The sequence below is a fragment of the Teleopsis dalmanni genome, chromosome 1 (genome assembly GCF_002237135.1).
Source record: "Teleopsis dalmanni isolate 2A chromosome 1, ASM223713v2, whole genome shotgun sequence".
Lineage (NCBI taxonomy): Eukaryota > Metazoa > Arthropoda > Insecta > Diptera > Diopsidae > Teleopsis > Teleopsis dalmanni.
In genome coordinates, this window is record NC_051846.1 from 93,753,322 (window position 1) to 93,768,233 (window position 14,912).

At 30.4% G+C, this 14,912-nt stretch overlaps 1 protein-coding gene across 5 annotated transcripts in view; it reads right to left on the minus strand.

Moving 5' to 3' along the window:
• The window catches only part of LOC119672921 (probable serine/threonine-protein kinase yakA), a 72,040-nt gene extending 59,692 nt beyond the window's left edge, over nt 1-12,348 (minus strand). The window contains exons 1-4 of one of the 5 annotated variants that reach the window (XM_038084091.1): nt 12,330-12,348; nt 10,880-11,529; nt 9,758-10,699; nt 7,889-9,287 (exon numbers count right to left, since the gene is read on the minus strand). In XM_038084091.1, the coding sequence (XP_037940019.1) occupies nt 7,889-9,287; nt 9,758-10,699; nt 10,880-11,479 (2,941 nt within the window). In that variant the 5' untranslated portion in view covers nt 11,480-11,529; nt 12,330-12,348. Of the gene's footprint in view, nt 1-7,888; nt 9,288-9,757; nt 10,700-10,879; nt 11,635-11,675; nt 11,969-12,329 lie in introns of those variants that run through there. The other 4 variants (XM_038084090.1, XM_038084089.1, XM_038084088.1 and 1 more) reach the window with 4 other exon arrangements.
• Nucleotides 12,349-14,912: the final 2,564 nt, after the last annotated feature.

A 14,912-nucleotide genomic window follows, 5' to 3' on the forward strand; every position in this document is an offset into this window, starting at 1 on the left:
AGGATGCAATCAAAACACTTGGCTGGGAGCTGCTACCCCACCCGCCGTATTCACCAGACTTGGCTCCTTCCGACCACCATTTGTTTTCATCGATGGGACACGCATTGGCTGAGCAGCACTTTGATTCCTACGAGGAGGTCGAAAATTGGGTGTCTGGTTGGTTTGCTTTAAAAGACGAACAATTTTTTGGGGTGGTATCCACAAATTGCCAGAAAGGTGGTCAAAATGTGTAGAAAGCAATGGCCAATACTTTCAATAAAATGTTTTTTACTTTCGTATTAATAATTAGTGTTTTATTTTCACCAAAAAACGCTCATTTCATACCGGTACATCTGGTATGTCGAACGATTGCTATAAAGGTGTTATTATACCGTTGATGTTCTGTAATTCAATTATTTCAAATAATTCGCTTTACAATTAACTCTTTCGCTAGTTGGTACAAATCCCTGACAATCTCCTTTTTCAATTATAACCTGACCTTTGAATAACAAGTCAATAATATTTCGCAGTTAAAAATTTGTCCATCGACATTTATTTTCAAATTTTTCGCGTTTTCTGTATACGAATATTCACCGCTAGCAAAACCGATGTTGCATGCAATCATCGACACGGTACTGCCCAAATCGACTAAGGCATTGTATAAGAAATCAATTAATAGTACTTTTCTAGTTATTATTCCAGTTTTTTCAAATACGTTCCCTTAATTTTGTTACGTATTTATTACTTAAATGAATTCCGCAAACAATTTTCGGTGCGATTTTGGACAAATTTTTGAAATATGCGTATGTTTATAATAATTATAATACATTTGCTCTGATTTTACGAAACGAAATGCACTAAATTTATTACTATTTTAATTTAAATTTTTTTGGATGTCATTACATTTAACTGAATGTTCTTTTTAACACTTGTAATATGATTGTAACATATTGTTACAAACTGCATTTGAAGGTTCCACCTCGTGGTAGTCTTCTGATTTTACTTATAAATCTTGATTTTATCCGTATCCAGCTCTTCACTGTTACTTAGAGTTGCCTTCTAATGAACCAATTAATTTCATCTAATTGGTCGCATTTATTCTCAGCGTAGCCACCAGCTTTCGTACTTCGGAAGTTATCCTCAATTTTAAGTTGGCTGGTAGTTTCCCATCGGTGTCGAAAACTGCTCTTCCGGGTATGGCTCAAATGAACCGACGATGTACACATCGTTATGCTAATAGAATGGTTGATATATGGATATCCCACTCTTTCTGATTTTTTTTAAAAAATTTTTCGAACGTTTCGAATTGTATGTTCACGGTACAATTGTATTGTTCAACTGTATAAACTCCGCAGCAGAATCCTGACATCTGAATCAATAGAAACATATCGTGAGACCTCCCAGAATCTAAGCTACTACTATGAATAATTTATTATAAGTAGTTAAAACGTAATAAACTTAACCCAACACAAGTCGTGAAACCAGTACTTGCTTGCAGACATACAGAATTACCTTTTCATGTCAACATTGACGATAAGTTAAACATGTGTTTAACGGCGACGTGATTGTTGTGACCAACATCTGTTTTTTATTTTATTAATTTATTACATTGAAATATTCTATTAAAATAAAATAAAATATTTATTCATTTATTATTATTATACCAAATAAAAATGTTTATACTTGATTTAATTTTTATTGTTATGTTGCGTTATTCATTTGTAAGTGAGTTTCTAGTGTCTTTACCTACATTAACGTATTATTTTGCAAGAATGCATTTTTTCTAATATTAATTAGTAGGCCAAAGTTTAATTTGCTGTTATGTACGCCAATACTAGAAGAAATTTTAGATATATTATTAAATAAAGTACCACTGATGTTGTTTTTAATTATTACAAGATTATTCAAAAAAGCCCAGTTTACGTGCTAAAATTCATTTATATCAATAAATTTAATTTAACTCAAAAAAAAAACATTTATTACAATTTGATTACGATTTATTACAATGCGTATAACAGATAGATTGCGCATATGTTATACTCTGAAATAAATTCCAAACAGATAAAAATAGACCTATAGCCATAACATCAACAAAGCTTGAATTCAATTATTCGCCAGCTCCAAAATGTGACAAAAAAAACAAGTCGCTTGCTTAAAGTAGCTAATATATACGTAAAACAACAACACTACCTTCTCTATCTAAACGAATAGTTATGAAACATCTTAGGTCAAATATCTTAGCAAATATAGAAAAAAAATATTACCAAATTTGAGGCACCTAATTAATATCAATTACAAAGTTATAAGCAGCTTACAAATATAATTATTTAGTTTGCTTAGTCGTTGTACTGTAAAACCGTTTATGACAGTGCGCTGTACAAATGTTGGGATTTAAACGCGATATTGTAATTGCTCTACAATTGAGAGGAAACCTCAAGTAGCTATTGTTAGACCTCTACAGCGACTGAACATAAAAAAATTACTAGTGTGTCGTACCATAGTCCATTACCGTGATATTGACAGCATTGCAAAATATCATGGTGGTGGTCAGTCAAAGTCAACAATAGCAAAGATAATCCAAAAAGTGAATTAGCGAATTCTGCACAAAAAAGTATTGGCATATATAGGGATATTATTGGAAAACGAACGGCTCTAAAGTAACTTCCAAAACATTTTCCCTATACATAAGGCGCATTGACTTTGACACCAGGCTCGATTACAACAATTGGAGAGCGTATACCATTGAAGACCCTATGCCTACACCATTACTTGAGATGGAATATTACTTTAGGTAGTCAGTCATTCATAGTCTCAAATTTTCGGCAGTGCGTTCAGTTAAGTAAACATGATTATTTTAAGAATTTATAACTGCTCAGTAGGGTAATTTTTCTCATCAGAAAATTTCCATGTTTGGAAATTCACCACGATTGTGCAAGCATAACAACTACTTTGCTCTTTCGAGTCTTACTTTTGGTTACTTTGGTGTAAGATGTTGTGCCTTTTGGATCTTTCGAGGCTTTACCTTGAGCTCATTTTAGAATATGCATTAAAAGTTTTGCTGGGATATTTTCTTAGATCATTTGATTACCACTAGGAAAAAATTCTCTGACTGATATCCATTTATAATGTAGAAATTACAGGTCTTTTCCAAGAAAAGGTTGTCAGATCGATGAATTTATATAAAAATAGTTCATTATAACCTAAGTGTGCTAATAATTTTATTTTGCAAAATTTAGTTCTTGTTTTGATTTTTCAATTTTAAGAAATTAAATTAAAGAGAATATAATGAAATTAAATTAAATTAATTGCAATTTAAGCAATTTATCTGAAAAAATGTTAATTAATTAAAAATTGTATTAATAAAAACCGAATTAGAGTTCACACTCTTGCTGTGCCAATAATTATATACGTCACTGAACATATGTTGAATATGAAAGAGTACGTATGAATACGAGGGGTGATATATGTATTTCTGGCCTAGGCTACACTAAGTGTTGCCAGGTGCAATCTGTCATTTCTATTGGAAAGGTTGACATTTTTTAGCATAACATCACTCAGAACGTGTTGTCATTTAATTGTGAATTGTTTTATCTACAGAGACTTGAAAAATTCATCTCGGCCATAAAATGGAATTAACACGTGAACATTTTCGTGCGATCATTTTTCACAACTTTCGACGTGGATTATCACGACAAGAGTGCATTGATGAACTTAAATCTTTGTATGGCGATGAAGCACCATCCTATAGCATTGTGAAAAAGTGGTTAAATGAATTCAATCGTGGCCGACGCTCGATCAACGACGAATTCCGTGAAGGTCGTCCAAAAACGGTCGTTGTGCCAGAGAACATTGATGCCGTGCGGTAACTGATAATGCAAGATCGTCATGTGACATACCGTGAGATAGAGGTATCCTTGGGCATTTCTCCCACCAGCATACATTCGATATTGCATGAACACCTGGCCATAAAAAAGGTTTGTTCTCCTTGGATCCCGCTCAATTTGACAATCGCTCAAAAAACGGCTCGTGTCGATTGGTGCAAAGAAATGTTGAAAAAATACGTTTGCGGTGCTTCAAAAGACGTTTATAAGATCGTCACAGATGACGAATCATGGATCTATGCGTACAAAACAACAATCGACCGTGTGAGTCTTCAAAGACGAGACAAATCCAACGACTCTTGACCGTGGAAGAAGCACTTCGAAGCAAATGGTCGCCTGTTTCTTCGGCAAAACTGGTCATGTGGCGACTATTCCGCCAGAGCAACGAAGGACGGTCACTTTTGAGTGGTTCATCACAATTTATTTGCCTGAAGTCTTCGAAAAACGAACAAGAGAAGACGAATGATTGTTCACCATGACAACGCGAGCACTCACACATCGGCTCAAACCAGGGCCTTTCTGACCGGTCAAAACGTCGAATTGATGGGTCATCCGCCATACAGCCCTGACTTGGCGCCCAATGACTTCTTTTGATTCCTGCACATCAAGAAAAAAATGCGTGGTCAACGATTTTCATGCTTCAACAATTGGTTTGAACGCATATAAAACTGTATAAATCAGGCTGGAAAATACTTTGAAAAACAATAAAACAATTTTTAATGATAAATATTCGCATTTTCATATATATAGCAGCCCTAGTATAAAGGGGTTGGGGACCGATGCTTTGTTTTTGTAGAAAACTGCTTAAAATTAAATCAATTTAATTGTAAATTACTCCTGCAACACTAATTAAGTTTAGTCTAAATCATTACACTAACTTAAGCTTATGAATAGTATGTAATTATATGAAAGTTATATTAATTTTTTGCACCACCTTCCAACAACAAACAATTGATTTAAGTAATTTTTTTAAGTCGGTATTATCTGTTCACACTTTATTATTTCTATTTATAATAAAATATTTATACTACAATTTTCCATAGATAAATCCATATCGAGCAGCAGAGCTAAAATGTTTTACACGGACATACATTTTTTCAAGTTCCTTTTAGTCATTATGCAGGCGGATTAGATATTACAATCTCTCAATTCTTTAATTCTTTATTCTCTTATATGGTTTTTTGAATGATATATTAAACCTTATTTTTACTTTGTTTTTAATGTGAAAGGTGATTTTAAGTAAGTTTACTTTCGACTTCATTAAATATTTATTACAAAGAAGCCATTCATTTGAAAATTTCTTTTTTGTTGAACAAAAAAGATTTGTTTTTAATGTTTTTTATATATATATATATAGTTTCATTTCATTTTTCTACTACCTTACTTAATCGCGTATTTTAATTGATGCATTCAGTGTGAAAAGTTATATAAAATAGTAAGTCCACACTATTTCAGCTGAAATTTATTTTAATTTCAACATTGTACTCACTAGACTTGTTATAAAGTAAAATTTTAACATATTTTAACAATCTTCTTATTTATTGATTTATGAAGTTTACTTTAAAACATAGTAAAATATGCAAAAATAACATTGAAAAAGACACGAATTTTTAAAAAGTTAAGTTAATGTAAAAATTCGAAAAAGAAAACTAGCATTAAATTCTGAATTCCGGAAAGATATCCAATAATAGTTTTCTATATTATTAGTTTTTTTTTATTCTACACTACAATTTCGACTATTTGGTCGCATTCTTCACACTATGTGTTGGCACATAGGCACATTTGCCGAGCACCATCACCGAGCCTAACAGAGCAAATCTCTATTCAACTTATACGCAATATTTTAAAAACAAAACTGTCCAGTTCTGACTATTTTCACGCTTCAGATCGCGTGATATTTTAATTCAGCTTATTAAAATCAGTACCTAATTCGATTATGTCAAAGTGAAATACGATTTAATTCTAACGCAAATAGTTTTTAATTTGTTGTATATGTTATTCTATATTTAAGAATATAGAAATTATGATGCTTCAAATTATTTTTTTTGAAAAGTTTCGGTGATTGTCTTCATTTGCTAACTCTAACAGTTAGACATTGTTTTTTTAAAACAACACCCTATCTAAAGTTCATGGCTACTATCGCATCAAAACCAAAAGCTTGTTCTATTATAATTTAACTAACAAGTATTCCAATCCTATTTCATTATTTACGTTATTCTTTACATATTGTGTTTTTTTAATTGAAGGTTTGATGTACATTATGTAAGTATATCAACCAGTGACGAGCATATTATTTTGGCATAAAACAAGACAAGAATCGATTAAATTAAGCATTAAGAAAAAATTTACAAGCTTAAAAAATATTTGCTATCTTTGAAATATACATGGGAATACATAGAATAAAATTTTATAAAGAAGTTTGTAAAAATAGCTGCTAGCAATTATAACAGATCATCATATAAATAATAATAATGAAAATCAAATTCTTTATTGAACATACAGCCTTAATGGTGATATTGAATGCATATAGTTTTTTTGCTTTGGATATTGTTTTTCACATATAATAAAATAGCGATTTCATAAAATTTTATGTTTGAACAAATAATCAGCATACGAGTACAGTACCTTCCGCTTAGATCCAAATTCAACGGACTAAAAAATGGTCCGTTTAAAGGCAATTACTTATTGTTTGTAACTATATATGCAATTTTTATTGCATGGAATATGTAGAAGTTCTTAGCAGACTGTACAGCTGTTTTGGATATTGCCAAATATCCATCATCAGTAGACGTTGAAATATTCATTTGTTTAATTAATTGTCGATATTTAATTTTGAATACCAAGAACCAGATATGAAACCATTTAAAACATAGGAAATGGTTTACCATCGTATGGTAAATTTGAAGTTTGGGTTTACTGATTACTGTAAGTGTTTGATAATTTCATACTTACATTTATATGTGGACAATATGTGCAAAATAAAAACCCATTTAGAGAAATTTTAAACTTGCAAATAATATTGCTATAGTCATATTATAAGGTTTGTGTATCCTCGATTTGGAATTAATATAAACCGAACAATAAAAACGTAAATGTTAATATTTTTTCTTATAACTGATACTTCACATTAAACGAGTTCGCATTAAACAAAAATAATTACTGGCAATTAATTAGGGGCAAATTTCTCAATTTAGTTTGGTTTAATCGATTAAAAAACGTTCGTTTAAAACGAAAAGTATTGTATATTTTTATGTACACATTTTTTAAGCAAACTCATTTTTTGAAGTATATGAATGAAAGTTACGTCAGTGGTGTCAGCTAATTTAGAATATAGCATTTCTTTAAGCATTGCATCTGGTTCTGAATATATTCTATTTGACAGACACATGACTTCTATTTATTTTAAATGGTGTAATATCGGAAGATATTCCTTTTTCTAAATTAAAGAAAAAAGTAAAGTTCAGTAAAAAAATATAACGCTACAATGATTTAGGTCATATACCAATTATTCTACTAAATATGCTTTAATTAATATTGTGCTTTTGAGTTGAATCGGGTTCGGAAATTACGAATTTTCAATGTGCAGTTCTATAGAAATCCTTAAATATTTTACTATTTTTACTATAGACTTTTTTGTTTTCTTTTTAAGTATTAATACCTTATCATCTTGTAAACATATTCTGCAAAATTTCCATTTATTACGCAATTAATCTAATAAAAATTGGTATATGATTTAAGCTATTTAGATAAACTATTTTTAAGATTTAGGATGTGTTTTGTTTGTAGATCTTTTTAGGGTACGATCTTTTAAACACTTATTTTAAACACTAATATTTAAGAACAAACTTTCTCTCATACGATTTTTTTTTTATGATCTAGGAAATTACTTCAGAAATTTAAATAAGACGAAACACCAAAAAATACACACTTGGTTTAGTGAAAATGCCACAAATAATTAATAATAATAAAGTGTACACTAGTGGCAGTGGAAGTAAAATTAGTAAAATTTCAGCGCTTGTGTAACATACCTTGACTACTATTAGTTTCTGTGTTAACTACTCCAAGGCCCAGTTGTCCGCAGTCTTGCTTTTGGGAGGGATATTGTTGATGTATATCCTGTTGACTATAAGGTCGGAATGATTGCTCTTGTAGCGATTGTTGTACTTGCTGCTGTATCTGCTCTGTTGCTTGTTGTATTACTGACGCCGAAGTATTTGAAGATATATTTGATAATGCCTCCGCAGCGGCTGCAGCAATTTGTGCTTGTGGACGTTTCTTCGGTAATATTTGTGTTTGCGAGAGTATTTTAATTTTATGTCCGTCATCACCTGAAGTCAGTCCTATTATTGTCTGTTCTTGACTTTCAATGCCTTGCATAAAATTTTCATTAGGTACATTTTTACGTTTAGAACCTATACTTGCAGCTCCCGTTTTTTGATAACCAATTTTTCGACCAGTTTTTACAATTGGTGGTGGTGAATCATCACGTTCTCCTTGTAAAAATCTTAAATAACTATCCATAAACTGGGTTTTCTTTTCACCTATTAAAGTACCAACACAAACTGATTTCTTCTCAACGAAGTTGTTATTACCTGCAGTTGAAAGACTGCTATTTCCATTATTGGTAGCTGCAAAAGTTGTTGATATTAAATTGTTCACCAAATTTTTTTCTGTACTCTTGGATCCAAAATTAGTGGCATTACTCGGAAGTTTGTTAGTATTTGCAAAATTTTTTTTTGATGGAATAACATCAGTAAGAAATCCTAGTTCTTCTTCAATATTTGGTACAATCACTTTATTACTAGCATCATTTGAAGACGTAGTTTCTACTAAAGAGATTTGTTGTGTTTGATTTTTTTCTTCCTGATTTTGCTGCTGCTGCTGTTGTTGTTGTTGTTGTTGTTGTTGCGGCTGTTGCTCAGCTTGTGCATGTTGGTTTAGATTGTATAAACTATGCTGTATTGCACCTGTCGCATGTGTTTGTTGTACACAAGTTGTATACTGAGTTCCGATTTGTTGTGGAAATGTGGAATAGTAAGGAGATATATCAGATAAATGTGCATGCGAATGTGCCTGCGAAGATTGCAAATGTGCGGGTAGTGGTATTTGATGTTGAGGTGGATGTTGATGCTGTTGATGCTGTGTAACGTTTTGTTGGAGTTGCGTAGAATTTGGATTTACATATGTTGGTATACTAATTGTGGCTGCTTGTGTAACCGTTGAAGTCACATTATTTTCTATTTTTAGTTGAGAATTCCATTTATTATTAAAATCATAGTAGCTGGGTTGTTGCTGGTGTTGTGGGTTTTCCAATTGTGAACTACGCACTGAACAAAAGTCATTTGCAACTAAGGTTTTTTTTGGTTGTCTCTTACGAGGTGTTTTGGTTGATTTTGATGTCAGAGGTGTTTTAGATTGTTCCTCAACCTAAAAAAGAAACATTGAAATTCAAATAATTTTGATTATAGGAATATACTTGAAAATTTTTTAACAATATAATTTATTAATATAAATTTTTAAAGGGAAAATTTCCTTCACGCTATACTAGAATATATCTTACGCTCATCTTCCTCACATCGCAAATTAACGTCACAGGTTCAAATAATTTCCAAGCAATAATATAATTTAATATAGTAAATCAAAACTTGAAACATAAAATACTGCATATAAACAACAAAACTAAATATCTTAAGTTTTTATTAATTTGATCACATAAAAATTTTTTAATTTTTAAGAGGAAGATGATGTACATATATGCATATATACAAACATATATGTATATATACATTAAAGTAGGTGGGAAAAATAAAAATCGGCTTGAAAAAGAAAAAAAAACGAACTTAATTTATGTAAAAATAATATTTGTAAAACTAAAATAATAAAACTAAAATACAAACCTTGGGCATTATTTGAATCTGTGACGGTAAAATGCTTGAAGTAGCAGAAGATGAAGATTGTTGTAAAGACTCCTGTGAATTATGACTGCTACTTGTTGGTGACATAAGCATATTAGTTACCACGTGCTCTCGTCGCTGTTTGTCTTCTGGACGAATCTTTTGATCATCGTTATTCCCATATGCTTGATGTGTATGGTCCTGTTGGTTTGGTATTTGATGATGCTGGTTTTGAGTATGCTGCAAAACTGAAGCACTTGCTATAGTACTGCTGGGGTGATACATAGTTTGCTTAATTTCCAAACCAGGAGGCAAATTAAATATTATGTTTTCGCTTGCATTTGAGTCATTCAAATAACCTAATTGACGGTTCTCTTGTTTTACTTGTAACTGCAATACATTTTTGACATCATCAATATGTGGTGAATTTTCCATTTTTCCCCAACAACTGGAGTTTTGTTGTCTTTGCATTTGTTGTTGTTGAAGTGTGTATTGTATCACAGATGAATAGGCAACTGTAGACGGTACAGGCGAGCCAGCGCTTGCAGCATTTGGGCTTAGAGGCGATTCTGCTCTAGTATCATTATTATTTATATTTGTTTTATAAACTATTACTTGTGATGGTGTATTTGTAGCTTGAAGAGAAGAAACTGCTGCTGGAGAACCGCCAGCTGAACTAAGTGAAGGGCTTGCGTAAATAGGATATATAGGAGTGCTATTGTTTTGGTTTAATTGTATATGTTGTTGCTGTTGTTTACGTAAAATCCTATAATTTTTACCATCAATTGTATAATAAGTATTGATATCACTCTGATTTGACGGATTAGAACCGATTGATGTATTTGTCGATTCCTCATTATTATGCTGATGAAGGTTACTCAAGTAAATGACATCATTATAATCTTTGACTTCAGCTTTTGTTTGAAGATTTTCTTGCTTTACTAGCTATTTTAGGAATAATTATAGTTGGTACATATTCATTAAATTGTAGTAAACAGAAAATATCAGTAATTTTTTATTGTTAAAATTTAGTACAAAATGATACTTGAATTACAAATATGAGATATAAATATGTGTCTGTCAGTAACACACAATTTTTACAAACGTACAATTAACTTTACTTACCACTTTTTCGGTTGCAAGATTTAATTGCTGCTGATGTTGATGCTGTTGCATTGCAATAAAAGTATTTGAAATCATGGGTGTATTCCAACTTAATGTGGTAGTTGTGGGTGTTGCTGTTGTTGGCGAGGGAGAGGCACCACTTGAAGATGAATTATCGCCATAGTAATTTGATGAAACATTATTCACAACAGTAGACGACACTGAAGAAGCAGCAGCTGTTTGGTTTTGAAAAGTGGTGAGCTGTTTGTCCAAAGAGGTTATTTGTAATTGTCTATGAGGAGTATTAACTGCTGTAGAGGCATAATGTGCGGGTTTTGGTTGAACAGTTGCAGCAGCTGCATGATGGTAAATTTGCTGAAACACTGGATTATAACTGCTTATTGGAGAAGGTGAAACAAAACTTCCACCACCCGTTGCAGCGTTAAAGCTGGCAGCAATATTTGTGTGTGCTGCTTGCAAGAGTAGTGATTGAGCACTTTGTCCTGCTGCAGTTATGGAGGCTAAATGCGGGTGCTGAAACTCCTCTGTTGAATTACTAGTTGAAGCAGAAGGAACTATTCTGTTGTACGCGTAAGACCAAGGACTAGAGTTAGGATCCATCACAAAGTAGTTACATAAAAACAAACGAATCCCGATACTAAAGTAGATTCCTACAAATAGTACCATATAATACACATTTATTACATTTGAAAACTATAATCACGCAAAATTAAGTTCTCCGTACTATGTAAATATGGAGATATTAAATAAATTTAATTCATGACTTTTATTTAATACATATCTATAAATTACACACATTGCCGCAATATTAATTTTTAATTATATATTATTTCCAGCTAAAACAGCATGCATTTGAAGAGAGCACCCCCAGATATATTTTTATACTATTTCATAAATTTTACTGTTTATCTCCTGTTTCATATTAACCAAATTCATACACATCAAGATAGAAAAAGCATTAGCTATTAAATATTTACTGAAAAATTTATGTTTATAGCACGCGCGTAAGTGAAGCTATCTATACTTTTTTGTTTGTTCACTGAAATGTTCCGCCATTTTATAATATCTGCAGTGTTGCAGTTTCAAAAAATTTATTCTGAAAACATGATTACATACTACATATATTTTAATTAGCATCTACACTGACTACATTTTAACAAGATTTATAAAATCGCATGTAAACACGTAATATCAACATTTATTTCTAACAAGAAATAAGATAAGATATGAAACTTCACCTCACTAAAGCTGTATTGAAATTTATGTTAAAATTTTGTAAGATTTCATACAAGTTTGATATAAACAAAGGCATTGAACAAAATATTTTCAAATTGATGATACTACCAATATTATTAAAAAATACTCTCAATCTTCTTTAAAACTTTTATAATATTTATTTGGACCCATTTTACCACTGTGCAAATGAAAATAAACACAATGTTTCACTCACACGTATTTAACACAACACTATTCCTAACCTCTAATCAATGAGATTTTCTTTAGAAAAATCTAACATTTCTGTTAAATTATAGTCTATAAATTATATTAGGTGTGTTCTACCAACTACTTATAGCACAACTTGAGTAAAGCACAAATAAAGTACAAAGTGAGACCGTAACACAAATAAAGTGCCAAATGACGTCCTTTACATAAATTTTCATGGAACAACTTTGTGTAATCTGTTGAGAACAGCTGTTTTTTGAAAATAAAACAGAAATAGAAGTTGAAAAATAAGAAGCAAATCACATTTTGGAAAACTAAAGTAACAAGCGCAAATATTTTTGAATATTATTAAAAATTAATTTATGTAAATTTAAGTTTTATTTTAATAAAGTGAGTTAGAATGTTAGTGAGTTAGTGTATGTTAAATAAATTTATTACAAAAATTTTATTTTATGTTATTATTACAGACGAAATGGAGGGAAGAAAAATTGTTTCATGTTCACTAGCAACTTTTCTGCAACGGCAAAATGATAAGAAATTGTATTCACACATTTGAAATCGCAATTGTTTAATGCATTTTTTATTAGATGATGAAATTGTTGATGAGATGTCGAAGCGGTTTGTTGCTGAAGAGGAACTGTACGATTAATTAGTGTTCAGTGTGTAGTCAAATATTGTTATTGTCATAAGTAGTACTTATTATTCATGCATAGAATAGATTGTACATAATAATATTAAGTTGGAAAAAAAAAGTGTGTAGGATCCAGTGCAGGAAAATATAGAACCAAAATGCACATGAACATACAATTCCACCAAATAGTAGCTGTAACTAATATCCATGAACATCAAAATGGTAGGAAAATAAGTTGAGGAGAAAAGCCGGTATAGGGAACACCGGAAACAAATTTATAAAAATGTTGAACGAAAATTGCAGAAAAACAACGTAAGACTGGCAAATATTGAAAATAGAAAACTGGAGATGCTGGGAAAAATTGTAAAAAAGTAAAAAATATTCATTGTATATGATTTATAAGAAAATGTAACGATTATTTTTTATACATTGAAATAAATAATATATTTTATGTATTTATTTATAAATTTATATTATGTATTATTATTATTAGGATAAATTAATTTAAAACACGTAGTTTTAATATTAAAGTCTTTATGAAATGTTAAGTTAGAGTTAAATACTTATTTATATAATGTAATTTTAAAGTTACTTTATGCTAGAATTACATATATATTTATAAAATGTAATTTTAAGAATTTGTTTAGAATTGAGTTCTTTGTTGTTATAATAATGAAATAAATTAATGAAAAATAAACAATATACATATAAACACAATAATCCAAATTATTTTGTTTGTTTCATTACAAATTGAATCTCTTACGATACTTGACCTAAAAGGAATCTGATTGTTATCATTAGCTGTGTTTCAGCAAACATGATCCGCTCAATTTTACATGCAAAACAAAAACAATGGGGTGAACCAGTAATTGATCTGGTTCACTTTCTGGTTCAATGTGGAATGTATGTAAAAGATAAAAGTGGAACGTATTTTAATGCAAATAAGGTTGGCAATGCGATGCACGGTGCAGTAAAATTTTAAACAAATCTACATTTATATTTATTTACTATTGATTTTATTTATTTATTATTTATTTTATGTACTTATTTAATTAATATGTCATTATTATTTATTTCTTTGTTTAAAGTAACGTTCTAATTATCAATATAATTAAAATTATTACTTTAATAATTTACGTTTTATTATTATTGAAAAAGTGTTGTTTGATAATTTATTAATATCAATTAATTTGAAATGAATATATAAAAATTAAGTTGAATACATTTATTTAATTAAAACAGAACAATACATAAGAAACCAGGCTCTCCAACATATACGTTTATAAAAAAATCATTTTCATCGCAAACTGCCTGCAAGATTAAGCCATAGTCATGCTTTCATTTGAAATAAGCCTATTTACTATGGTTTGGTGCATTTATTTTTAGATGTGTACTGTCTATGCAACCAATTACGAACGGGAATTTTTTCGAAGCTTCCATTTTTGCATTATTAGCAAGTGCGTATTTTAAATTAGTGTCCAATTGATATAAGCTAAACACTAGTTTTTTTAATTATTCTCCACACAGAAGCTCTTGGTATGCCAAAACAAATACCAAATTTGCAAAAAGTATTCATATTTGCCATATACCACAAAAATATATAAAATTACTTCATTGCTCTCGTCCAAATGTGATCATCACGGTTATTTTGCATTTGCTGATTTGGAATTTATTAACAAATCTATTAAAATATGAAACATAATTAATATATAGCAATTGTATTTTTTATGCGCAAATATCAATCAAATAATCTTTAACGAAAAAATTATTGATCGTTTCCACAAAACTTCCACTATATCTATGCTGATACACTTCATCCCTTGAGCTTAATACCATACACTTGAACTAGTAAAAAGGGAATGGAAGAGTCAGTTTCGCTCGATGATTCTAATAACATATGCAATTTTCATTTATTAACTATAGAATTAAATTTAAGTTTTTAAGTAAATACTTCAGACA